This window comes from Notamacropus eugenii, chromosome 1, assembly GCF_028372415.1.
Source record: "Notamacropus eugenii isolate mMacEug1 chromosome 1, mMacEug1.pri_v2, whole genome shotgun sequence".
Taxonomy (NCBI): Eukaryota; Metazoa; Chordata; class Mammalia; order Diprotodontia; family Macropodidae; genus Notamacropus; species Notamacropus eugenii.
Window position 1 is genome coordinate 81,282,697 of NC_092872.1, and position 27,992 is coordinate 81,310,688.

Consider the following 27,992-nt stretch of genomic DNA (forward strand, 5'->3'; position numbering starts at 1 on the left):
TACTGCCACCTTCATATTTGTGGGGTTGATGAACTAAGTGAAAATGATTAGAATGGATCTAAAATGATGGAAAGGGCAGCCCAGGAAGAGTAAATGTCCCAATGATGTTCTCTTAATCATAATAATAATATATATATTAACAAATTTAGCTTTTCAATTAAAAAAAATTGGGGGAACATCCTGAAGAACCAGCATTTCTGGCTTTGCCTCCAATATCCCAACACAGGTTCCCCTCACAAATGCCACCGTATACATTTTCAGATATTCCCCAATAACCTTTTTTTTCTTACAGGATGGGAAAACACATATAATTTTTTATAAGACATCCCTTCTCTTCCCCATCAAAAAGCCTGAGTTCTTGTTACTTTTATTGCTAAATGTTCATGGAAGCTATCAAGGACAGAGAGCCTGATCTGAGTCTCCTAGTCAAGCAGCACCAGGAGCTTAGGCTGGCAAACATGTAACACAGATCATACCACCTGGCAAGCACTAGTTACATCCCCACTGCCCACCTGAAGAAAAGCAAAGGCCCAAATAAGCTACAACTAGTCCCCATGTTGCCCAAAGGCCTGCTTCTCTAGCAATTTGACATTTTGGTACTCATGTGAACACAAAGATTAGTTTAGTTTTAATTTTCTTTCTTCATTTTATTTGTAAATTCCATGTGAAAAATCAGACCATTCAAAAAAAGATTAAAATTATTTACCCTAATAAATAATATTCCCTCTATCTACATCACTTTGGGGATTATACAAATGAATCTTGGCCCTCTTCCTGTTCAAGAAGATGCCTTGATTCCTGATTCCTGGCTGAGTTGGTAAAATATTCCCAATAAATATGAGAATAGTACTGTTGCCCAGAAAATTAGCTCTCACCCCCCTACCCCACACCCCACCAAAGTCTGCATAGTAGGATCAGTAATTCACATTCCTCATGGAGGCCACTTTGCTGGCTAGTCGGCGGGGAAGACCTTTGGCTGCCTGTCTATAATCCTCTGGTTTGGTCTTCAAGAGAGTCACCATGTTCTGGAGGGCCCGGGATGGCTGGAGGCCCAAGGCATCCATCACATTTATCAGATAGTCTGTAGGGTTTAAAAGGAAAAGAAAATACATCTCTACAAGATCTTTCTCTATAAGCAGGCAGGGGTTATTACTTTAAAAGCAAACAGGCATTATTACTCAGCACAAAAAGTAAAGATGACCAGCACATCCTCTTCCTAAATAAGAACAACCACAGCACTGCAACCTGAATGAGACCACTAAACTTCATGAAGAAAAGTTCAGGCACACACGCCCCCAGATTCTCATTTAAAGTGCAAATAATCTACAGTTCTGTCTGAATTCAAATATGCAAAGGTCAAGTCATATATCTTTAAAAATAATTCCATTTAGTAAAATTCCATAACATTTATAACTGAAGTGCAAATTACATCCCTTAAGCCCAGTGTTGTAAAGGGATATCATTATAACTAATAGCATTCAATTCCATAACCTTAGTTACATTAATTTAGAGAATCAAGGAAATATGTTTGCTTTTCTAATATATTAAACTTAGAAGAAAAAAACACAGAAGATAAATATGACCTCTTAAACAGATGTGATATAAATTAGGAGGCAATGCCTTGTTTTCCTTCTTCCCTTCTGTCATCCATTCCCTTCTCTAAATTCATATGGCATTAAAAATTTGTACCACATAATGTGGCTTCTGATTATACACTGCATTTTCCTGTTCTCTACTATTACCTTCGTGGTTCCTAACACAACCAATTTTATAGTCTTATTTTACTGGGCCCCTTCCCAAAGATGTTGCCTAGGTAACAAAGATAATAAATCAAGCATCAGTTTAACTGCTAAGATAGCTTGTTCAGCTCCTTGGAACTGAATGAATCCTTGGACATCTCTTTAAAATATGTAGGAGAAGGAATAACAGATGATTATAATTTACAAAGAATCCCAAAATCTCAAGGTTTCAACCACTCTTCCTCACCAAGACTTTTGCCTGACAGGGGTGGGGTACCTGCAGCCTCAAGGCCACATGTGGCCTTCTAGGTCCTTGGGTTCAGACTTTTGACTCAGTCCAAGCGTTACAGAACAAAACCTTTGTTGGCGGATTTGTTCTGTGAAGTTTAGATTCAAAGGGCCACACTGGCTACATGTGGCCTCGAGGCTGCAGGTTCCCTCGCCCTGGCCCTAGAACAATTAATAAGTAGTAACACAAATGAATTTGAGTTTTATTTCTTTTTACTTTCCTAAATAAAATATGTCCAGTAAAGTGGGAAAAAGTAGATAGTTACACTGTGATACTGATGGCTTAACAGGTAAGAACACTGGAAGAGGAATAGGAATGCTTGGGTTGTAGTTCCAGGTCTACAATTAGTTTCTATGTGACTCTGGGCAAATGACTTAAACTCCCTAAGCTTTTGTTTCCCCATCTATACAAAAAAAGGTTGGACTAGATGACCTGTATCATCCCTTTCTGTACTAATATTCTATGAGTCTATTTAGACTAAATCCACAAACAAAACTATGTTTTCTAGGCAATGTGGCATAACAGAAAAAATGCTGGAATGCTAAGTTCTGGTTCCAATTCTACCATTAATAAGCTATTCAACTTTGGGAAGTAAAGCCTGTTTCCTCATCAGTAAAATGCAGGGGGCTGGACTTCACGGGCTAAAGTTCTTTCCAGCTCACAATTTCTTACTATGATTCTATTAAAGTGACTGGTGAAGGTTTTCTCTTCACAAACAGCATTATCTTAGCAACCCTCTCTCATCCTGTGGAAAAGAGTTTTTTGAACATCAAACAGTTAGACAGGCACTCAGATGAAAATCTAGGTAGGCACTGTTAATAACTAGTGCCCCATGCTGGCAGGGTCATTGTCTTGCAAGGAATAAACAGGCACCTGGGCTGCTCCTCAAGGAAACTCTTTATTGTAAAAGGTTCTTTTTCTGTAGAGAGCAGGCAGCATTATACATATGAGGCTTTACAACTATCTCTAAATGTTCTCGTGTACTCTAAGCAGAGTCTGCAACACATAACATAGTTTGAAAACAAAAAAAATTCAGATTTTAAAGAGAGACTTGAAAGGCTCTTTCTGTAGTGTCCCGTGTTGTTGGTAAAAGCTGGTCTTTCACCTTTCAGGAAGGAGGCAGAGGGGCACACCTCAGACTCTGTCACATGCTTGGGCATGCTGAAAGGTGTTAAGCTCTATATCTGATCTGGCAGCTGGTCTATCCTGTCAGAAGCATAAGGACAGTGCTGGGATGACCCAAACAAAGAGGGCAAGGAAGCAGGCTTGTTAGTGTTTGTTCATTCCAATCTAACCCCTATGTATGTATTTGACCCTGAGGGCCTGCCAGAAAACCAGCTGGTTCCCATAAGCCCCATACATACCAATGTCTGTAGCCAGTTGCTTTGTGGAGTGTGGGGTCAGCTCAGGAATCTGAAGGATCACATCACAATATGTCTGCATTGTGGCCCTGGCAATGGAACCCAACCAATAGTCAGCCATGTTGTCCAGCTCAGGTAACTCATCCCCTGAAATGAAGAAAGAATATTTCACCAAAAACACAGGATATCTCCCCATGAAAAATCCCACTGGTCAATTAGATGTTACTGAATACCTCCTATGTGTGTACAGGATTGTGTTGCATGCTATAGAGGTTACAAAAGAAGCCTAAAAAGTGGTCTGTCTTTAGGGAGCTCCATGTCTAAATAAGGCCAACACACAAAATAATCAAAAAAATGTGTTGAATTGCATGATACATGAAATACCACAAGAGCTGGAAGAAAAGGAAAACAGGATGGCTTGGAATAATTGGTGAAGATGTCATGAAAGAGATGGATCTTCACCTAGGCCCTTAAGGATGCATTAGCGGGTTTTTTTTTTTCTGTTTTCCACTGTTGGTTGAAAGCAGAGAAATGGAGCCCAGGTAGAAGATCAGAGTTGGAAATGTAAATTCAGGAGTCATCAGCACAAGGAAGACAGCTAAAGTTGTGAGTGAGTGACTCCAGGAAAGGGAAGTGGGGTAGGATGAACCTTGGAGGACATGCTTAAGTCAAGGGGCAGGGAAAAAGAGCCCCTAAAGGGTAGTCAGAGAAGCGGGCAAATAACTAAGGAGAAGAACTGTCACAGAAGTCAAGGGAGGGGAGAGTCTGAGAAGAGTTGTTCAAAAGCTAGATTTCTGAACAACAGCTCTACGGTATCTTTTAACTTTGGATTTGGGGTCAATGCAAAATCTTGTAATTACTTCAATCTTCCTCAATTGTAATAGCAGCCACTTCACAGAAATGCTTCTGATTAAGTTACACCCAAGGACTTTTGACTTTACCCAAAGAAAACATGAACATTCTGATGTTTCACCCTTGAGGTCAATAATGCTTATCTCTGTTTTCTAGGCCTGTGACCCAACCTTTGCCTATCAGCTGACCCTCCATTTGAGGCAAAGTTTCCAGGAACCTTAAACCTATCACTCTCAACCTATCAATAAACACTATACCAGCCCTGACCTGTTCTATTATAAATGCCCATTAGAGAGTGGCAAACATCAACAATATTAGTTAAACATCTGAGCAAATACTTTCTCCTTACTATGGAGTCACAATTCCACTGCTGTAGCTTTCTGACAACCGTTGATCCAAAACTGTTAATCTATTCTATTAAAGTGAATTAATTCACTGATAAGAGGGATATAAAAAGAATACTGAAATGAGAATTAAAAGAACTGGCTTCTAATCTGGGTTAAGCCAAGAGACCTCAGGTAAGAGTTTTTCTTTCTCCAGACTCAGTTTCTTTATCCATAAAATACTCCAAATAAAAGCTAAGGTTCCATCTAGCGAATATTTTATGAGTTTCTTTTTTGGAAGAGAGTACATAAGCAAGCATTAAAGTGCTTCACTGATAAGAGAACAACAGCATGGTGTTGTCTACAACAGTGGTGGATTTAGAAGTCAGAGGACCCAAGTTCAAATTTCCATTCTTCCATTTACAATCCTTGACACTCTAGGCAAATCACTTAACCTTCAAAAGCTTCAGCTTCTCGGGCTTTGGACTCAATGACCTCTAGGGTTCTTTCCCAATACAAATCTGGGATCCTGTGACATTCGGTGATATCTGGATCCGTGTTTCCCAAGGTGCAATGGCAGCTAAGTGATTCTCTCACCTTGCTCAGGAGGAAAAGGCAGCTTTCCAGCATGCAATGCTAATTCCAAAGCAGAGTCTTCCTGGGTAACAAATGGCTCAAGATTCAGTGGGAGGGACATGATATACTGCCCAATCTAAACGGAAGATCAAGTGTTATTACTATTCATGTCCAGGCACAATATGTATAAACATTATACTAGCCCACAAAAAAAGGCTGCTAGTTTGTTCTTCTCATTGGTAGCAAAATAAAGGACATCAGCATCCTTTCTTATTCAAACTTTACTCAATTTGAATAAACTCTGACTTTAAAAGTCAGATTGTACATTTTGAGTTGAAGTTGACAACACTGTTTTAACTTCTAAGGTTATCTCTCCCCTCCCCAGCTGGTTGCTCTTTTCTCTCAATATTCACTCCCTTGGTGATCTCATCCACACTCCAGACAAAAGAGACTCCTCAGTTTTTATCCTTTTTGGGCAGAATACCAAATCTACATTATCTCTACCTCAGAGAGCTCACCTGTATGCCAGTCCTGTATTTCCAACAGATAGTTTGACTGTCGTATCAGATTTGTGTTGGCAGGATGCAACCAATTATTTAATATATTAATTATACTAGTATGCTTATTAAAGGCAAATAAAAGACAAAATATCTTGATACAAGAGCTCTTTGACCTAAATTTCTTTCCAGAATTTAGTTACATTGACCATTGTTATAGACTTTCCTAATCCAATGACATTTTGTCTGTGTGATACAGATTTATGTGCTTAAGTTGTGTGATTATTATCACTTGTTTCAAAGACAAAACTCTTGACTTTCCTGATATTCTTACATGTAGGCATATTGAAAGAGATGAAGAGATAACCCACAGGCTTTTCCCTACTACCTACAACAAATACCATTCTCTCACTAGAAGATTCAACTAACATTTTTCAGATCCCAGTGCTCCATGCAACTCTGTCCCTAAGACTCATCTTTACCCTATGTCTAGCCTCAAAAATCTATGAGTGCTAGTTTACTCTATTATTGTTACTCTTCTGACAACTCACAACAGTGTAGTCTGATGGAGTTGTGCAATCTTTAAAACAACTGTTGATATAACTACTAGGGTTGCAGCTGCCATAGTTCAGTTTACCATATAGGTACAGCCCAGCCTAGCTCAGCAAAGTGCTGACACAGTCAATATGGCTAACAGATTGGCTAGATTTCAAAATCCTGGTGGTGATCCTCCTGGCTTGCACTTTAGCATGAATCAAAATTCAGAGAATACCAATGCCTAAAATACCAAATGTAAAAGGTCAAGCCCAGATTTCAGTTATAAAGAACACTGTAAACAATTCTTTAGGTTTCAGGTTTACATACTCCTCTAGCCTCTAAAAAATGGACTAGCCTTACTGGTTCAATATTCTCGCTCCAATCTATTAGTATATCCTGAGACAGCATGCTACTTAGGAAGCACATGAATATAAAATAGCAATGATGAAAAAGTACAGCAATTTCGACTACATTGTACTCAGTTTCCTCCCATCATAAGGTATTTTATACAAGTCTAGACAGATAGGATTGGAAGTCACAAATCCCAATTTCTAACCCTAAACCTGCTGTTTAAACAATGAAGGTCAGATATTAAAGGAAATCATGTAGTTCTCATACTCCTTGATCTCTTGGCAGCATCTGACACTGTCCATTACCCTCTTCTCCTTGATAATCTCTTCACTCCCAGTTTTCCTGCCATTGCTCTCTTCTGGGTCTCCTCCTTCTCAGGCTCCTTTTGGGGATTTTCACCCATCACATTCACTAACCACTGGTTTCCCCTAATGCTCAGTCCTAGGCCTTCCTCTTTTCTCCCTCTATTCTATTTCATTTGGTGATCTCATTAGCTTCCATGGACTGAATTATCATCTCTATCCTAAAGATTCTCAAATCTAACTCATCCAGACCTAACCTCTCTCCTGATTTCCAATCCTGCATTTCCAACTGTCCACTGGACATCTCAAACTAGATGTCCCACAGCTATCTTAAACTCAGCATGTCCAAAACTGAACTGCTTACCTTCCTCCCTCTCAGACTTTCTCTCTTCCTAACTTTGCTACTGCTGTCAAGGATACCACCACCCTCCCAATACCCCAGGCTCACAACCCAACTGTCACCCTCAACTTCTCACTTTCTCTCTTCATATTCAATCAGTTGTCAAATCCTCTTGTTTTAATCTTAATAACATCTCTTACATTAAGCCCCCTTCTCTCCTCTGATACTACAATCACCCAAGGACACATTAACTCATACCTGGACTATTACAATAAATAGCCTGCTGGTTGATCTCTAGCATCACTCAGCTATCCAGCATGTATTGGCAGAATACATGCGTGTTAAATGATCAGTTTACAATATGACACTATACAGTTACATGACAAAATATTGTATCATCAAAATTTCAATGTAGGAAAACCCCACAAATTTACAATAAAATATTAAAGACGTGTCATTTTTTAAAAATTATTTTATATTTTTGGAAATAATGCAAATTTCAAAAAAAAAATTATAAGATTAAAGAAAGATCTCTAAGGGGGGAACTGAGTAATTTTCTTTTTGAAAAGGGGGCAGGAGACCAAATAAGTTTGGGAACCTTTGTGCTAGATAAATGCCAACAACAAACAGTATGGCTGTAGTATAACCAGTTTACTAGCTTATGAAAAACATTACTAGTTTACACTCTCTCTGATGAAGGTAATAGAACATTTTAAATTAGCATTTATTTTCAATTAATTAGAATTCAGTCTTTATATAATCTGACTGAAACAAGACAAAATAATACTGTTCATTTGTTTGAAGCTGTCAACAGTTTTCCCATTTCTATAAAGGACTGAGAAAATCAAAACAGCATCACCAACTTCTAATACTGGAACTTTCCACATATTTATTTATCTCATTCCTTTTCCTTTTCATGAAACTTCACCTTCATCCTTTACCTACCATATGTGTTTGATAAGTTCTTTAAAATAAGTTTTCCCTTAAAGAATGCGATTTAAGTACAGACACTGTAAAAGTCAAGGCACAAAATGCAGAACTGGAATAAACAGCTACTTAACCTTGAGTGTCAAGCAGCCAAAACACAAAAAGATATTTTATTTGCCATGGCTGTCCCAGAACAATCAATATGCTATGTCTCTTACATTGCTAATGTATTCAAGAGGGGTAAGGCTAAACGTGGGAAGATCATCTGTCAAAGTCTCTCCAATTCCAGCTGTGTTCCAACTCTGAAAAAGAAGGGGACAAAATCAATTTTATTAAATAATTCTGCCTTCATCAATTACCTGAGTCCATCAATGATCTGCTCATAATTGAGCCTAAACTTTAGAATGTGGCCCTGAACCTCTGGCTTAGCACTATGGGGCTGGCCAAGTCACTATGGACAAGTCATTTAAGCTCAAAGAGTCTTACTTTCTGCATCTCTAAAACGGAAATGACAATACCTGTCTTGCCTATTTCAGAGTTGTTATGGGATTCAAATAAGATCATGTGTGAAAACAGTATGGTACAATGGCAGAAGCACTGGATTTGGAGTCAGAGAACTTGAGTTTGAATTCCAAATATGGCACTTATTACCTATATGACTCTGGGCAAATTATTTAACGTCTCTTGGTCTCAATTCCTCTGCTGCAAAATGAAAGGCCTGGGCTTTATAAATGGCTTCTAAGGTCTCTTCCAGTTCTAAATCTCCAATCCTATAATCCTAGGTACTATATAAATGTCAGTTATCAGTATTATTCATCTTCAATCACTAACTTATTCCTCTTGATTTTTTTCCCTTCTAGGAACACCTCTTTATGTAGAGAGCCTCTTTATTTCTCCGCTCCTGCCCCAGAGTTTTCTAGTCACCTTGCCCTGGTTCACACTTTCTGCTCTGAATTCCCTTCTTTGACTTCAAATATGTCTTTATCCTCAATGTTTTCCTTTCTATCAGTCAAATTCTAACTTACTACAAATTAACATTTCAAATACCTGTTTTTATTCTTCCAACTCAACAAATATTTACTGAGAGTCTCCTATATGCAAAGGACTGTTCTAACTGGTAAGGTAAAAAGATTTAAAAAAAAAAAAAAAAAAAGGCATGGTCCTTCCGTCCTTCAGGAGTTTAATACAGGAAATATGACAAATACTTATATTACAAAGTAGTATAAAACAAGTATCAGAGGGCCACAAATCTGGAGCTAGAAAGGACCCCTAAGTCTAACCCCATTTAGTCTAGTTTTTCCATTTTACAGATGAGAAACTTAAGGCCCAAGGAGCTTAAATTCCTCAACCAAGGGTACACAAGTAAGTTTCAGAAGTAGGATTCAAACTCACATCCTCTGACTTCAGAGTCAATGTGCTTTCCACTGTGCCAGATAATAAATACAATAAAAGAAAAGAGATTATTTCTGGCTGGGGTAATCAAAAGAGACTTCATAGAAGATGTGATATTTAAGCTGGATGTAGAATTGACAGGTGAAAAGTGAGGAAAGAATTCCACTTGAGAGTAGCATGGAAAAAGTAATTAACATAAATGACAGCCTTGTTTGGAGACTGCTGAACAGATCAGTCTGGCCAGAACAAGGGGTTTATACAGTAGTGGAACAGTGGGGGAAATCAATTTGAAAAGCTATCTCGTGTTCAGTCAATGAAGAGTCTTAATTATCTGGCTAAGGAGTTTAGACATCATCCTAAAGGAGACAAGGGAATGACACGATGGAAGAAGGAGTTCAGAAGTTGAATCAGGTGATAGTGCTCAAGATATAGTTTAAAAAAGAAAAACTGAAGGCATGACTGAAGTAACAAGGCCTGAAACTGGATGGTGTAAGTAAGAATAAAACTATGGATTTGTATTTTTCATTGCTGTTCATACTGTCTCCCTGATATGTATAATATTTTCACTGGATATACATGTATTACAACTGTGTTCCTTCTGTCAATGGTATCACCAAGTCCTGTCAATTTTTCCATCTCAGTGTCTCTTCTATTCTTTCTTTCATTTCTGGTCTGAATGACACAAACCTAATTCAAATTAATGGTATTAACTCAAGAATCCATGGTAAATAATAACTTACAGAAGAAAAGTCAACTTTTAAGGTGAAATTCTAGGATAGTGAAAATGGACTTTCCTTTAAAGTCCTGGAAAGAAAAGCTGAATGTTAGCCCTAGATTTAAACAAGAAGTAGTGCCAAGGGAGTCTCAAAGATGGTCGGCTTCCTGATGAAAACAGAGATCTATAAATCAGAATGGGTCCTGGGAGAAACTTCAAAAAACAAACCTCCATCTTAGAAATGAGTAGAAGCTGCTGCTTGATGCGCAGGAAAACAGAATCAAAGGCCAGCTGGTGGGCCTGCTGATTGAGGCGAGTTAAGGCTGTACGAGAGGCAGACAGCAGGTTGTGATTACTCGAGCCCTTTTCCTACATAAGAATAAAAGGTCATATTAATAAGCAGAGAGGACTACAAGATTTTTTACTAATATCTCTAAATACAAAGTTCTATGGAAACTACCATAAAAGACATTAAATGACAAAAGTTTTTGAAAAATGACAATAAAACAGGATTTAAGGAATATCTTTATACAACTTCTAACCATTCAAGGAATAGAGAAAGGGGTAGGAAAAAAAATCACCAGCTTAATATCTATGTACACTAAATACATAAACGTGATCATGATTTCCAAGGAGGTTAAGTCAATAAAATTTAACTAAAAGCCAAAATATGTACTGTTTGTGTAAATTCCAAGGAATTCTAAATAGCCTGAGAAAATACCACGACAGAAACTGTACCCTTAGTTTTGCTATTACAAATGAGTCAGTTAAGACAAACAAACATAAATCAGATTAGCAATAAAGATAAACAGAGTTACTTTAACCTAATCACAAAAACACGGATGAATGGATTTACAGAATTACTTTCAGAAATGTATGTGTCAGGCTAAAGTGCAGCCAGGTAAGGGGGACAGGCTGTAGAGAGCAGGGAAACCGCACAAAGATGGTATACCAGCATGAAGATCTGACCTGTCTTAGGGTGTAGTGGTCTAGGAAATCACTGACTAAATAACAGAGGGACACGCATGGTCAAAAGCAGGTTCACTGGACGATACAATGTGGGTACAGAGTTTTTGTAACCAACTTCCTGAAAACATTTCTGGATATAAAAAACTGGTATACCACACCTTATCAATACTGCCATTCACATTATAAATCACAATTTATTATTTGCATCACCCCTTTTGTTAAAAGGGTTGTTATCCCCAAATGCCAAGAAGATTTCTGTACAGTTGACACAGGCAGACTAACTTAAATGAGAGTCAATGTATAAATGGAAGGAACAATGGCCAGAGGGAAAGCAGCAGCATGCATCCCACACAAGGAGCAAGATTAGCTATGTTATGGGAAGAGCACTGGACCCTAAAAACTTCCAGAGTTAAAGTTCCCAAGAACACTGTCATCTGGCCTCATACCTTGAGAGTGTAAAGTACTTCCATTAAACTGGCATATTCTACTGGATTCTCCTTTTGAAGATAATTATATTCCTGCCATGGGTTTTTAACAGAGCTCTTCTTCTCCGTCAGGCTGCTGTCCTGAAAGCCAGTCAAACTGCGAGGGCTGTAAGAGTCTGCAAGATACTTCCCAGCTGTGGACAAAATCCTATAATAAGAACGAGTATTATTATCATGACATTATATATGTGTGTGTATATAGTATGTATAGGTATATAGCATGTGTGTGTGTGTGTATATATGTGTGTGCACGTATATATGTGTGTATGTGTATATATATATATATATGTGTGTGTGTGTGTGTGTGTATACACACACACAGAGCAAGTTGGGGAAGGGACCTTGCCATTTTTTCCAGCTCCAATTTACTAAGCTCCAGTGGATCAACATGAAGCAAGCAGGGAATGGTTATTACAATTTCCACATCAGTACTAAGGAAATGGAGGCACTGAGGGGTGAAGCGATGTCTCACAGTCATAAGTCATACAGGACAAGATGGATGATTGTGAAGACAGGGCTACAGAAATAAAAATGAGTTTTCCCCCAGTAAAATATAAGTTCCTTCAGGACAGGGATTCTCTCATTTCTGTCTTTGTATATATACCCTGTGCTTAGCACAGTACCTTGCCATAATCAATATTTAATAAACGTTTACTGAAAACACCTCGGATGTTCTAATTCCTAATTCAGTACTCTTCCCACCACATTACTGCCTCCTTAACAGTGCACATGAACTAGTAAACAAGAATAGGTTCAAAGGAGACCAGGCAGTTGTCAGGACCATCCTTAAGAACCATTACAATTACAAACAACTTTCTGGGGGAGAGGCAGGAGCGGTCTTTGTACCTTTATATTTATGCTTCGAAGACTGAATGAAAATGAAATTTTAGGCCTCATGTATGAAAAAGACAATAAATCTATGTGCAAACTATGGGCTGGTCTGATATTGGTGACCAGACATATGAGAAATCAATTTCCTCCCTGGCTCACAGTACACAGGATCTCAAAGTCTGATTTCCCTATTAAAATACTCCAAAATGATTCTAGCATAAGTCTCCAACATTTTATTCTATGGATATCTTTCCAAGAACTAGCAACACTTAAGCGCACAAAAAAACAACATACACCTCACTTAAATCTGAGTCACACATTATATGGGAAATCCTTCATCTAACAGCCATGCAATCCCACTTCTACTTGCTACAAAATCATTAAACTATCAGCTTCTGCAATGTGGCAATCTTACAAGAGAATGATGACAAATCCCAAGATTGTTGCTGAAGTGAATTCCATTGAATTTAAAGATGCTGCCTCTGCTGTTTAAGGGAGTGGCCTTTGTTAGAAGTCTGTGTTCCATATTTAGATAGATTGGGAGATAAGATAAGTTTTATAGGCCAACGTTACTCATTTTGTCTTCTTAACAGAGAGAACACGTGGTAGATTATTGTCTTTCCTTTCAATTCTCAATGTTTACAGGATTATAGGATACAATATTTTCTATATGCTTGTTCCTTTCATTCTATCACCACAGGAAACCCCTGCTTCAAGCCTCTCCTTTCTTCAAACTCTGAGAAGTCAAATCTTTTACTCAGACTCTCCTATGTCTGAAATACCATGTTCACTTACTCCTCATCCCAATTTAGAACTTTTAAGTTAAATATTCATCTCTTCCAGGAAATCTTACCAAATCTAATCTCCATCTCATTCACTGTCAACAACTGACAATGTGTTTGGAGTAAATATTGATTTCTCACTTATATATTCCATTCCACATATGTAAATCTATTCACATAACTTCTTTCTTCACCTGTGAAGATAATCCTGACTGACAAACAAACTATACTTATGGGCACCCCCTGACCTGCCCTGGCTCCCTCAGTAACAAAGTAGCTACCGTGAAACTAGTTATAAAATATGAGAGAAGATAGTGAAAACACAGATTAAAGAATGGGATGAATTTTGAAATCAGATCAAATTGTGTGCAATCAGATCAAACATCTTCCCCTTTCACACTCCATACTGCTCCATTTTTTTTCCATTTTACTTTTATGTTGCCTCAAGTATACTACCAATTAGCATTTTTTTACTTTAGCAAAAAATATTTTTTTAAAATGCTAATAACTGTGAAGAAGTTAGCAGTCATTAATACATCAATTTAAGTTCAGTCATAGTGCTTTCCTTCTAAAGTCTAGTTGGTATTACCTACAATGAAGGAAAGCTTCTTTTTGGGGAGGGGAAGGGAGTAATTTTAGGATATTGAACACTAGAGAAAGGCAGATCTAGCTGATGTACAGAAGTAGGAGGTTCCGAGAGTATAAAGTCACTGAGTTCCTGAAGAGAGGGATATCGGTGCAGCAAAAGGAGAACGTAAAAAAATACATACCTCAAACTTTTACCTAGGAAACTATCTTTCTCCTCTCTCCTGCCCCCAAGTACCTAAAACTCAGACATATACCATAGTTTGGCTACATTGTGAATTCAACATATGTCTGAGGCCAGAACTGGCAACCTAACCACCATTTATATAACATTATTTCTATTGGAAAACATGGTTAGTGGTCCAAGCAACTTCTATTGACCGTGACTAAACAAAACTATACTATTAGCCCTTACTAGCACTAGACGGAACCATGGCCTCTCACAGTGCTGATAATGAAAACAACAATAATATAAATTTTATCCAGGTACGTATCAGCAGGTCTTGAGCTCTACAGACTTTGAATTTGACCGGTTGGTTGTTGTCCTTCATTTTCAAAGAGGATCAAAATGACATCACCATGATAAAGTGAAGCTTCAGTGTGTCTGACTGCGGCTGATCAGACCAATACAAGCTTGGAATGCTCTACCACAGGCTGGGCACAGATAGTCCATTTGAATATTTGGGGTGGATATCCCAAATTTGCACATCCTGCGTTTACTTTGTGCTGTCTCAATTCTGCTTTGCTCAAAAAGCAAAGCACCTTTTCTTATGTGGGCACACCATGCTGAATGGTCTGTGCCAGTGTCTCCCATGTTGCACAGTCAAATCCAAAGTTCTTGAGAAAGACCTGGAAGAGTGTCCTTGTATCGCTTCTTCTGGCCACCATGTGATCACCTTCCCTATGTGAGCTCTCTATAAAAGTTTTTTTTGGCAAGCATACATTTTGCATTTGAACCACATGGCCTCCCCATCGGAGTTCTGCTCTCTGAAGCACAGTTTGAATACTTCACAGTTCAGCTCAAGCAAGGACCTCAGTGTCTGGTACCTTATCCTGCTGGGTGATCCTCAGAATCTTGCTAGAGTCTTTAACAGGCTGATCTTGGATTTGATAGACTCATGACTATAACACACATTTTTAAAAATCAAGTTTCCCTCTGAACAAAATTCTATACAGAGAAAATCGTAACCCAAATCTTCCCTACCTGTTTGCTAGCTGTTGCTCAAAGTCCCCACAATGCCGCAAAAGTTCTCCACAGGTGGTTATTATCCTAAGCAAAATGAAAAGCACTTTAAAAAAGTGAAATATGCAGAATTATGACACTTACATAACAAACTTTGTCTCCCTAACAAAAATTCCCGACTTAACTATTTAATGATTTGATGGAAAGCATTTCCTACTCTGGTGATTGCTATAAAAGGTAAATGCTATATATTTATAAAATCCTCCCTATCCCAGCTCTTTCTGCCCCAAAGCAGTTTTTCCTGCTATGGGAGTTCCAGTAATAATAAATCAGAGAACTGCTTAAGGAATCTCATCTTGAAAAAGGAGAAAGACATAAGTACCCATCAACTGGAGAAAGGCTGAACAAATTATGGCCTATGAATGTAGGCCATTGTGCTGTAAGAAATGGCAGATAAGAATTCAGGGACAGCTAGAAAGACGCATTTGAACAAATCTGCAGAACCACAAAAATGATTTACACAATGAATATAATAACATAAAGGAAAATAAAATTGGAAGACTTCAAAACTGTGGTCAATGCAGCATCCAATCATGACTCCACAGCTCTGATGCTAAAAGCGTCGTTCCAACTTTTTAGCAGAGAGCTTCCATTTGGTAAGACAGATAGTCAGGGGAAGGAAGGTGCTAGTGAGAAAATGATATAAGTATAAAAAAGAAAAGAAAAAAGCATCAATAAAACATTTTTAAAATAAAAGTGGTAGAAAAATACTTGGAAAAACGTTTTCTGTTAAGATTAGAATGTTTTATTGAATATTTGTTGAGGTACTACACAAAACTTAGATTTTGGTACTAGGGCTATATCGTAAGAGTTTTCTGTCTATGATTTCTTGGAAATTCAATGAGAAACAATCTACTCATTCTTCAAAGATAATTTGCTAAGGCCATCAAGTTAGAATTAGTAGTCCTTTGATTTTCAACGCATCTTATGGCAGACTTCAAATTTCAATTGCTGAGCCCTTTAACACCAAATTCATAATGTCAGGACAGATTCTAGAATTAAAAATATCCCAAGTCTGGTTAACTTTTAACTTCCTCTCAAACTGACTATCAGCAGGGTATCTAAGCATTCCATCATAAGGAAGGTTTATGAGAACTAAAACATTCCATCACCCTCTAGGTACAACACAACTACCTGTACACACCATATCAATGTATGCTAAGAAAATGTGGACCAAGGGGAAGCAAAAAATGCTATCCTGCCAAGCAATAGTAGGCTTTATAGGAGGGTCTGCTCTAGGGTAACAGGGGAATCTTAGAAAAAAGTAATTCCCTGCTAACCTCTATACATCTTCCAAGCAGACCCAAATCTCCTTAAATAATCTAGGCTTAAAGCACTCTGAGGCTTTCTAAACAAATGTTGAGAAACATCAACCAGACTCCTGAGGATAAGACATCAGTGTACCTAACCTGATGACTAATATGTTAAAGGTTTTCTCAAAAAGATTTCATTGAACATAGGTTCTCGTTCTGACTCTCCCTTTGGCAGGTCACTTCCTCTCTCACATAGCCCTTTCCAAACAATGCAATGTTGCCTTATGATTAATTGTCCCAATTCTTAACAAAGGAAATCATTTTAGATTTCCAAACAAAAAGGTATCTTTTCATTTCTTCCATTCTATTTAAATTTGTTTGCCCATCACACTCGACTTAACTCAATTACACTAGAAAACATTATTGAGGTAAATCAACTGTATTTTGGAGTGTTTTGCTTTTTAATTTAAAGAATACATTTGGATCCATATACATGTGGTTATGGGGGTAAAGAAGTATTAAGTCCTTTAAATTTTTAAGAAGTGCTAAGAATCATTAAAGTATAAGAAGAATTCAAAAGAACTTTTCCTTCCCCCATACCCCAAAGATTCCAGGGGTGTGGGAATGGACAGTGGGGGACAATGGAGAAAGAAGTTTTTGCTTTGTCTGTATTATTCATTTTATTTCTTTAAAGAAAAGGCAATGAAAAAGAAAAATTACAACTCATACGCATTCTTTTCATAGAACATACTATAGAACTTCACACTTTCTGTATTTTTTTCCTTTAAATCCCAATTCCCACTTTACCTAACAGAGTTCTGGAAAGCTGTCCAATCTTCTTGAAAAAGGGAGTTGGAAGGAATATCATCGAGTTTACACTTTTTTCGGATTGACTGTAGGGTGTTAGTGAAATCAGATACATACCTTTGAGGGAAAAAAAGGAAGAAGACAAGTTTTCAGTAAACTCCTCAAATCTACAAGGCAGATGAAATAAATATATGATCTTGACCAAAGAGTTGATTACCTAAAAAAATATATATTTTGATTAAAGATGTTGATCAAAATAAATGCTGAATGTTGAACTCACACTGGTCTTAATGAGGGATCAAGAGACCTGGGATATGGCCATAGCTTTGAAGTGGGTTGTTACTTCTCCCCTCTGGGCCTCAACTTCCTCATCTATAAAGGAGGAGGCTGGACAAGAGGATCTCTAAAGGTTTCTTGTACCCTTGTCCTGGGACAATCCTACTAGCATCTCTGGGTCTATTAATTTTCCAGACTCATTTCAAGGAGCAGTATGGTGGAGTGGATGGAGAACCAGCCTCAGAGCCAAGAAGACCTGTGTCAAGTCCTGCCTCTGACCCCTACAAGTGGTGTGACCTCTTGGTTCCAGGTCACTCTCTAAGACTACAAATTAGAGAGAAGAACCCATCCTGCAGAAAGGTCATTCTTTACTGGGAGGTCCCTACATCAATGAAATCCCAAGTCTAATCCCTATTCCTTTACTACTAATTTATAAATCACACCACAATAGATCTATCAGGGACCTTAACATATCATTTAATCCAAAGAAGATAATAATACCTGCCCTACCTACCACACAGGATTTTTGTAAGGAAAAAAATGAGATAATTTACAATAAAGTAGTTTTCAAAAGCATAAAATATAGTGTAAGAGAGTAATGTTAGAAGAATCTCCTTATGACAGAAAGAAGGTCTACATGTCCTCTATGGGCTATTTGGATTCCCTAGAAGTTAAGAGCACTAACATACTTGTCTACACAATAAAGACTTACAACTTCCTCAAAAAAGGAACATAAAGGCGGAGCCAAGATGGCTGAGTAGAAAGACAGACCTGCTCTAGCTCTGCCCCTATAACCCATAAAATACCTGTAAAAAAAATGACTCTAAACAAATTCTAGAGCAGCAGAAGCCACAAAACAACACAGTGAAAGAGATTTCCAGCCCAAGACAGCCTGGAAGGCTGACAGAAAAGATCTATCACACTGGGCTCAGAGCAGAGCACAGCATCACAGACAGCAGCTGCAGTTCCCAGATTTCTCAACCCACAAACGCCAAAGACAGCTTCAAAGGTCAATGAGAAAGCTCTTTAACCTGGGTGAGAGGGTAACTTGGTCTGGCCCCAGCCCTGGTCCCAGGGCAGCAGCAGCCAATGCAGCAGCAGTGTCCACTTTTGGAGCCCTCAGCCTAAAGACCCTGGGGGAATCAAGCAGCCCAATCTGGGTCTCAGTCCTGGGGTGAGGAGGAGCACTGGCGTGGTGGAACTGGAGGCAGTTGTGGAGAGGGAACCCTACTTGCAGATCCTGGGCAGAAAAGACTGCTTATGGTTGCTCCCAGACCAGAGCGCAGGCCAGGAGAGGAGTAAACTCCTCTCCCTTGATTGTGCCACCTTGGAGGAACTGAGAACTTACAGGTCCCTAGAGTATACTCTCCACTTGACAAAGGACTCAAAACTGGCTGGAAAAATGCCCAAAAAGGGGAAAAAAATAAGACTATAGAAGGTCACTTTCTTGGTGAAAAGATATTTTCTTCCATCCTTTTGGATGAGGAAGAACAAAACATAGCATCAGAGGAAAACATCAAAGTCAAGGTTTCTGTTTTCAAAACCTCCAAAAAAAAAATATGCAATGGTCTCAGGTCATGGAAGAGCTCAAAAAGGATTTTGAAAATCAAGTAAGAGAGGTGGAGGAAAAACTGGGAAGAGAAATGAGAGAGATGCAAGAAAAGAATGAAAAGCGAGCCAACAGCTTACTAAAGAAGGCCCTTCCTCCTCCTGTTCCTGTTTCTCCTTTGTTGCCGAAGAAGACCACGCCATCAGAGAAATGATGACATGACTTGCACTTGACTTTGTTTTGAGTGAGGGAGGGCTGTGCAGGTCACCAGCCTCACTTCTCCTCCAGACCCATCTGAATCCAGTGACCTGATATTCCTCAGGATGACTGGAGATGGCTAAAAAATTGCTCAAGAAAATAACACCTTTCAAAACAGCAAAAGAACTCCAAAAAGCCAATGAGGAGAAAAATGCTTTCAAAAGCAGAATTAGCCAAATGGAAAAGGAGGTTCAAAAGCTCACTGATGAAAATAGTTCTTTAAAAATTAGAATGGAGCAGATGGAAGCTAATGACTTTATGAGAAACCAAGAAATCACAAAACAAAACCAAAAGAATGAAAAAATAGAAGACAATGTGAAATATCTCACTGGAAAAACAACTGATCTAGAAAACAGATCCAGGGCAGACAATTTTAAAATTATGGGACTACCTGAAAGCCATGATCAAAAAAAGAGCCTAGACATCATCTTTCATAAAATTATCAAGGAAAACTGCCCTGACATTCTAGAATCAGAGGGTAAAATAGAAATGGAAAGAATTCACTTATCACCTCCTGAAAGAAATCCCCAAAGGAAAACTCCTAGGAATATTGTAGTAAAATTATAGAGTTCTCAGGTCAAAGAGAAAAAACTGCAAGTAGTCAGAAAGAAACAATTCAAGTATTGTGGAAATACAATCAGGATAACACAGGATTTGGCAGCTTCTACACTAAGGGATCTAAGGGCTTGGAATATGATATTCCAAAGGTCAAAGGAGATAGGATTAAAAAGAAGAATCACCTATCCAGCAAAACTGGGTATATGGAATTTCACTGAAATAGAGGATTTCCAAGCATTCTTGTTGAAAAGACCAGAGTTGAATAGAAAATATGATTTTCAAACACAACAATCAAGAGAAACAAGAAAAGGTAAACAGTAAAGAAAAGACTCAAGGAATTCACTAAAGTTGAATTGTTTACATTCCTACATGGAAAGATGTTATTTGTAACTCATAAGACCTTTTCGAGTATTACAGAAGATAAAGGGAATATATATATACATATATATGTAGGTGTGTATGGGTATATATGTATGTGTATATTATATATGTGTAGGTATGTATATGTACATTGTGCATGTGTAAGTATATATGTATACATATATACATAGACAAAGGGCACAGGGTGAGCGCAGAATATGAAGGAAGAATACCTAAAAAAAAAAATTTACCGTTGAATGGAATGTACTATGAGTAGGAGAAAGGGAAAGACAGAATATAACAAATCATCTCACATATAAGAGGGAAGAAAGTTTCTACAATGGAGGGGAAGAGGGGGGAGATGAAAGGAAAGGGAGCCATACTCTCATGGGATTTGGCTTAAGGAGGGAATAACATACACTCAATTGGATATGGAACTCTACTTTACCTTGTAGGAAGATAAGGCGGAAGGGAATAGGAGAGGGAAGATAATAGAAGGGACAGCAAATTGGGGAAAGGGATGATCAGAAGCAAACACTATTGTGGGAAAACAGGTCAAGGGAGAGAATGGAATACATGTAGGACAGAGGGAAATGTGGTTAGTCTTTTACAACATAAATATTATGGAAGTGTTTTGCATTGTAACATATGTACGACCTGTACTGAATTGCTTATTTTCTCAATGAGGGTGGGTGGTGAGAGAGGGAGAGAAAATGGAACTCAAAGCTTTAAGAATGAAAGTTAAAAATTGTTTTAGCATGCAACTGGAAACTAAACTATACAGGCAATGGAGTACAGAAATCTATTTTGCACTACAGGAAAATGGAGGGGAAGGAGGATGGAAGAAGGATGAGTAATAGAGGAGAGGACACACTGGAGAAAGGGGTGGATGGGGTGCATGCGGTCCTGGGTTGGGGGGGTGGGGAGATATGAGGAGAAAATTTTGAATTCCAATTCTTGTGGAAGCGAATGTTAACTGAAAAATAATAAATTATATATTAAAAATTTTTTTTAAAGAAATATAAAAATGACTGAAGTGTACAATAGCTCCCCTTGGGCCAAATCCTAAAAGCAAAGGAGAGAGAAACCACCTAAAAAGTCCAGCTGGGAAACACTGCTTGAAAGCTTATCACTATAGCAAGGGGCTTATCTAATTCCTTTTTCAAAATCCTCTCACCTGCCGTAAGAGGATTCCTCTCACCTATATAGGCTAGTTTTTAAAAAGAGGAAAACCATGAAGCTATGACTCCACTCATCCCTTTTCTTAAAGCAAAGAAAGATTAACAACTTTCTTGGCCTTGGGAAGAGGAGCAAATCTTCAACCAGCAGCGGAATGTAGTTCTCATTGTATGTTTTAGCTATAAGAAGCTGAATAACTGTCACCTCTACAACTATGACAAAAATATATTTTTCAGGATATACTAGCCAACATTCATGTGCACTACCCAAACCTCATGTGTCAAAGTTCTCCAAGATAATAAGCATGATAATTTCTGGAGAGTTCCTATGTCATTCTCTGGAAAAGAATCATCACAAGCTGAGCCCTGAGAAGAGGGGAGAAATCCCACTCGTTTTAACTCTTCTATGAAATGTGAATAACGCGAAAATGTGTTTAATGAGAATGTATGTGTAGAACCCATATAAGATTGCAAGCCATCTCAGGGAGGGAGGGGAGGAGAGGAAGAAAATTTAAGACTTATGGAAGTGATTGCTGAAAACTGAAAACAAATAAATTAATTAAATTTAAAAATATATCATAAAATAAAAATAGATAATTCTGACTACATAAAATTTAAAAGTTTTTGTGTGAATAAAATCAAATAAGATCAAAGAAAAAAAGAAATGGAAGAACATGAAAAAAAAGATGGGAGAAATGCAGCTTCTAACAGCAAGGGCGGAGTACAGGTGTAAAATACTACATATCCTGTCAGATTCAGCGGATGCACTGGCTAGTTTCGTTGAACTGCTTTTTTTCCCCTCTCTTTTTTAGTCTTCATTAAAAGGGCCATTGATGGCTCTCTGAGAAGAGGATAGAGAAAGGATCTATCTGAAATTAAAGGGACATATAAACAAATGATAGCAATAAAAATTTTAAAATGAAATCTGTCATACAAAAAAGAGGAAAAATATAATAATTACTAGTATTCATTTTAGAAGAGAGAATCCAAGTTAGCCTCACTTCTCAGGAATTATCTGCAATTTTAATTTCTGCACATTTAATTACATTCTAAAATTTAGAGCATATTCATTACAGAAGTACAGCATGACATTTCATAACAAAAATTCCAACTATATTCCAGTCATATAATTTATCTTCCTAGAACCCTCCAATGTTTCTCAATTTCATACCTAATTAAAATTCTTCATTACTCCTCATCTAACTGCTTCTATCTTGTACTACTCTGTTCCAGCCAAGAAATGGCATTACCATCTCCCTCATGTGCTTTACCTCTCTCACCACACTCATTACACCTGCCCTAATCTAGAAACCCCTCCCATTTACTGTTCTTTCCATCAAACCATGTTCCCTTCTCCTTTTATCACTTCTCTTAAATTGCCCCAGACTAGGCTGACCCAATGCTCACTTCAGTAGCTTTCAACATTCCTTCACTCTCAACCTTTTATTTCTTTTTTGAGGGGTTGTTGTAGGCGGAATGAATAATTTTTTGGAAAATATATACTTTATTATATATTTATAGGTCTCTAGCATTCGTAAAAATATTATTTGTGTTTATCTGGTCACTTAATTTAGATTTGTCGAGTCACTTTAATTTAAATTGTTTCTGCCTGTAAAGAGAACTTCCAGACCGTCCTAAACACGCAGTCCCATTAAATGTAAATGCTGTCAGGAATCTTAATGCTGCTCCCTCTTCATTGATTCAAATTTTAAAACAGCTGAACCTACTACATTCCTTTTTTTTTTAACCAGCACCAAATCATTTTAATGACTATCACTTTGTATAATTTGTGGTTTGGTACTGCTAGGCCTCCTACTTCCCCATTTTTTTTCATTACTTCCCTTGAGAATCCTAACTTTATGTTCCTCCAGAATAATGTTATTATTACTTTTTCTAGCTCTATAAAGTAAACCTTTGGTGGTTGGATTAGGATGGTCCCAAAAAAATTTAAGTGGTACTTTTATTTTTACTACATTAATTTGGCTTACTTGTCAACAATTAACATTTCTCCAATTATTTAGGTCTAAATTTCAGCAAAGAATGCTTTTATAATTATATTCTTAGAATTCCTGTTTTTGCCTTAGAAGGGAGACTCCCAAGAATCTTACACATTCTGAAATTATTTTAAATGGAATTTCTCCTACTGGGTTTTGTTAGTAAAAAAGAAATGCTCATGATTTATGTGGATTTATTTTACATCCTGAAACTGTGCTGAAATTATTTAAATTACTTTTAGTTGACTCATTAGGGTTCTCAAAATAAACCATACCATCGGCAAAAAAGAAATTGTTTTGTCTTCTCCTTGTCCACACATACTTCCTCCATTCCTCTTTCTTGTCTTATTGCTATAGCTAACATTTCTAGTATTATAAGAAAGAAGAGGGGTAATAAAAGACATCCTTGCTTTACCCTTGACCTAAATGGAAAGGCCTCAGATTTATCCCCTTTACACATAATGCTGGTTCTTGGTTTTAGATTGGTACAATTTATCATATAAAGTAAAAGTTCAAGTATTCACAAGCTTTTTAGAATTCTTAATAGAAATATGTATTTTTTTTTGTCAAATTTTTTTTCTGTATCTAGTGATATAATCTTATGATTTTTGGTTCTCTATCTGGTCTATTATCATCTTCCTAACACTGAACTAACCCTACAAATCCAGCCTGGTTATAATGTATGATTTTTCTCTTATGTTGCTCTAGGCTCTACTAATACTATATTCAAAATTTCTGCATTGATATGCATTAGGGATATTAGTCTGTAGTTTTCTGCTTCAATTCTCCCTAGTTTAGGTGTAAAAACCACATTTATAGCATAAAAGGGATTTGGTAACATCTCTTCTAGCCTGTTAACAATCCTCTAACTGCACCTGGCACTGACTGACCCACTCTTGGTGACAATACCCTCTTGCTGAACTTCAGAACTCTCAATACCCTGTGCAGAAATTCTGGGATGATCAGAAGTCTCTCCCTAATCTTACTACAACAAGAGATTGCTCAGTTCAACCTAAGGAAAAAATATACTAACTATCAGGGCAATTTTACTCTAGAATATGTTATCAAGATTCTAGAATTTCCATGACTTAGGCATTCATTTGCCTCCAGGCAGGGAACTAAAACAAATGACCTATTGGGCTCCTTTCTACTTCTATTTCTCTCCATTGGGTAGTACTGCCTTACTTTGTGAAAAGAGATTTCAGGGCTGACAGAAGCCCACAAGTCCCCAGTCCATCTGTGAATTTGATGCATCTATCCACAGCTCCAGAGGCCAAACCAAAGAGTTTATTCACTGAGTGGCTCAGCTCTTGAACACAGTCAATAACTTCCCAATGTTCCTGGTAATCAAACAAGATAAAATAAAAGCTGCATTAGACACAAGGACATCCAGACCAGTGGTGCCGAAGGCAAACAGAAATCAAGGCCACTAAATCGTGCACATAGATCCCTGTGGACTGCATATTGATACTGACCTAGAAAAGCACATACTAACATTATCTGTGTCCCACTGCATTTTTATTTCTTTTGTTAACTATTTTCCAATTATTTTTTAATCTGGTTCAAGCTACACTCAGGAGTGTTGCCTGCCACACTACAGCCCACTGGCCGCATGTGCAAAGTGTAACACCTTTGATCTAGACTAACCAATGTTATAAATATATGGGGAGAATAAAAGGGAATTTAATTCTAGGACCTCTAAACTCCACCACCAAGCAAGTCATTTATCAGGAACATACTCAAAAACAGTGGCAGCACTTAGAAATTGTAACCATAGCTGACACGCTTAATATATCAATGTGATTGTAGAAATAAATTTCTGACAGAAATATGTTTAATTGAAACTAACATTTTCCATTTCGATCCCCACCCCCCCTTTTTTAATAGTTATTAAGTTGACCATTCCCACAGGTTTCTAGTAGGTGATCAAATTCTCTCGGAGAAAATAAACACACCTCAATGACAATATTCTCTTCTTGACCAATGGCAAAAAAAATAACTCATAAGAATAGACTGGGAAACACAAAAAAATGGCAAAGTAAGACTGTCACTGTTAGGATCATCTTTGAAACTTTCAAGAAAACAAGTTTCTAAATTGAAATGATATAGCTTTCTCATTAGCACATACCCACTGAACTTATAGGACTGACCATGAATTCTATCTGTCTACACTTAGATAATTAATAACTTTGTTTAAAAAGAGGTTTGCTAGAAAACTGAGAATTTTTACAACTAGTATCTGTGATAAAGGTCTAATTTCTAAAAATATAGAGAACTGAGTCGAATTTATAAGAATACAAGCCATTCCCCATTTGATAAATGGTCAAAGGATATGAACAGGCAGTTTTCAGAGGAAGAAATTAAAGCTATCTATAGTCATATGAAAAAATGCTCTAAATCACTTTTGATTAGAGATGCAAATCAAAACAACTCTGAGGTACCACATCACACCTATCAGTTTGGCTAACGTGACAAAACAGGTAGATGATAAATGCTGGAGAAGATGTGGGAGAGTTGGAACACTAATTCATTGTTGGTGGAGCTATGAGCTGATCCAACCATTCTGGAGAGCAATTTGGAACTATGCCTGAAGGGCTACAAAAATGTGCATACCCTTTGACCCAGGAATACCACTTGTAGGGCTGTATCCCAAAGAGATCATAAAAATGGGAAAAGGTCTCACATGTACAAAAATATTTATAGCAGCTCTCTTTGTGAAGGCCAAGAACTGGAAATCGAGGGGATACCCATCAATTGGGAAATGGCTGAACAAGTTGTGGTATATGAATGTAATGGAATACTATTGTGCTATAAGAAATGATGAACAGAAGACTTCAGAAACACCTCGAAAGAGTTATATGAACTGATGCTGAGTGAAATGAGCAGAACCAGGAGAACACTGTACACAGTAACAGCCACAGTGTGTGAGTACTGTTTCTGATAGACTTATCCCTTCACAGCAAAGCAAGGAGCTAAAACATTTTCAAAGGACTCAATGCAAAATGCCATCCACATCCAGAGAAAGAACTATAGAATCAGAATGCAGCATGAAGCGCACTATTTTCTTTTTTGCTATGTTTTGGTTTGTTTTTTCTCATGGTTTCTCCCATTTGTTTTAATTCTTCTATGCAACATGATCAATGTGAAAATGTGTTTAATAAGAATGTATGTGTAGAATCCATATAAGATTGCATGCCATCTTGTGGAGGGAGAAGGGAAGAAGGGGGAGAAAGCAGAAGTGATGTTGAAAACTGAAAACAAACAAATTAATTTTTAAAAAAAAGTTTGCTAAATGTTAGGAAGTCATCAGTTTATCCAGAACATTTAAACCTCTAATTTACAAAAAAATCCTTAAATAGGAAATTGTTGCTCTATCACTGACAGATTGTAAATACCCTTTAAAGTGGGCTCTGTATTTAATACTTCTTTGTAGCCCATCCAACACTTACCAGAATACTAGTACAGAAATACTAAATACATGTTGCTTAATGTACAGGATTATTACATTACCAAAGGGACAGCACTGATCTGAATAAGAAGATGACTCTCTTCCAATTCTCCATACTGAAGCTGGTAGGGTTTGTATGGGCCATACACAGCTTCCACAAGTTCCATGACCTTCACCAAGTTGTGTTCTCCTACAAGGAATCAGCAATGTCAAAGACAAGTCAACTAGAAATTTAAGCCACATTTTTGGAAAACGGTAAGTAAGCAATTTTCCTTTTACTCTATCTGCTGCATTAGTGTTCAAGTACTTGATAAATGCACCATTAACTCTTAAAATGATGTCATTAGGCTTTTGTCACCTGTGTCTTCTGTCATGAAGGCTTCTTCAATCAACAATCACTTCAAAAAACATTTCAGTCAACTCCCTGGCTTGCAAATACAGACTGTTAAATTAACATAGGCCTTACCTGTTGCTACTAGAATACTGTTAAAAGCATCAGCTCCTTAACCTCACAACTGACTGTTTTTAGGCATCCCTACAGAATAAATTTTAACAACTTACATCACATAAACTACTAAAACGTAAGTTACTAAGAAATAACTCTGCACATAAGGGAACACTTCTAATCTCTGGTGTTTTCCTGGTGCTTCAAGGGGAAAAAAACAGTAGACTCTAACATGAGGTATGCAAATACATACATATGGATGTATGTACGTCTATGTCTATCTGTCAAGTCAGCAAGTTGTTCCTTGAACAAAAACACTCAATTCTTGGACTCTTGGAATTTTCACAGGCTATTTCTCATGCCTGGAATTCTCTTCCTGCTCATTTCTGCCTTCTGCCTTCCCTGGCTTCCTTTAAGTTCCAGATAAAATCCCAAATTCCACAAGTCTTTCATGATTCCCCCTTAATACTAGTGCTTTCCCTCTGTTATTATTTCCAATTTGTCCTGTATGTATCTTGTCTATACACAGTTGTTTGCATGTTGTCTCCCCCATTAGACTGTAAGTGCCTTTGAAAGCAGGAACTGTCTTTGCCTGTCTCTATATCCCCAATTTCACATATAGTAGGCATATGATACATATGTCTGATGTATTCTAATCATGGGCCAAAAAAGAACCTTCATAGCTTATATTTTAAAAGATTTCTTTTTCTCCAATACCTAGTACCACTTTAGATGAATGCAATTAATTCATCTACCTATATCCTCACTCC

General features: G+C 37.5%; 1 protein-coding gene across 3 annotated transcripts in view; it reads right to left on the bottom strand.

Annotated features, from left to right (window-relative positions):
• Window positions 1-621: 621 nt before the first annotated feature.
• COG7 (component of oligomeric golgi complex 7) overlaps window positions 622-27,992 on the bottom strand; it is a 59,380-nt gene continuing 32,009 nt past the window's right edge. For all 3 annotated transcript variants that reach the window (XM_072607260.1, XM_072607270.1, XM_072607277.1), the window contains exons 8-17: window positions 26,840-26,967; window positions 24,515-24,669; window positions 17,157-17,273; window positions 15,058-15,123; window positions 11,617-11,803; window positions 10,430-10,570; window positions 8,313-8,396; window positions 5,162-5,276; window positions 3,393-3,536; window positions 622-1,081 (exon numbers count right to left, since the gene is read on the bottom strand). In XM_072607260.1, the coding sequence (XP_072463361.1) occupies window positions 915-1,081; window positions 3,393-3,536; window positions 5,162-5,276; window positions 8,313-8,396; window positions 10,430-10,570; window positions 11,617-11,803; window positions 15,058-15,123; window positions 17,157-17,273; window positions 24,515-24,669; window positions 26,840-26,967 (1,304 nt within the window). In that variant the 3' untranslated portion in view covers window positions 622-914. The remainder of the gene's footprint in view (window positions 1,082-3,392; window positions 3,537-5,161; window positions 5,277-8,312; window positions 8,397-10,429; window positions 10,571-11,616; window positions 11,804-15,057; window positions 15,124-17,156; window positions 17,274-24,514; window positions 24,670-26,839; window positions 26,968-27,992) is intronic.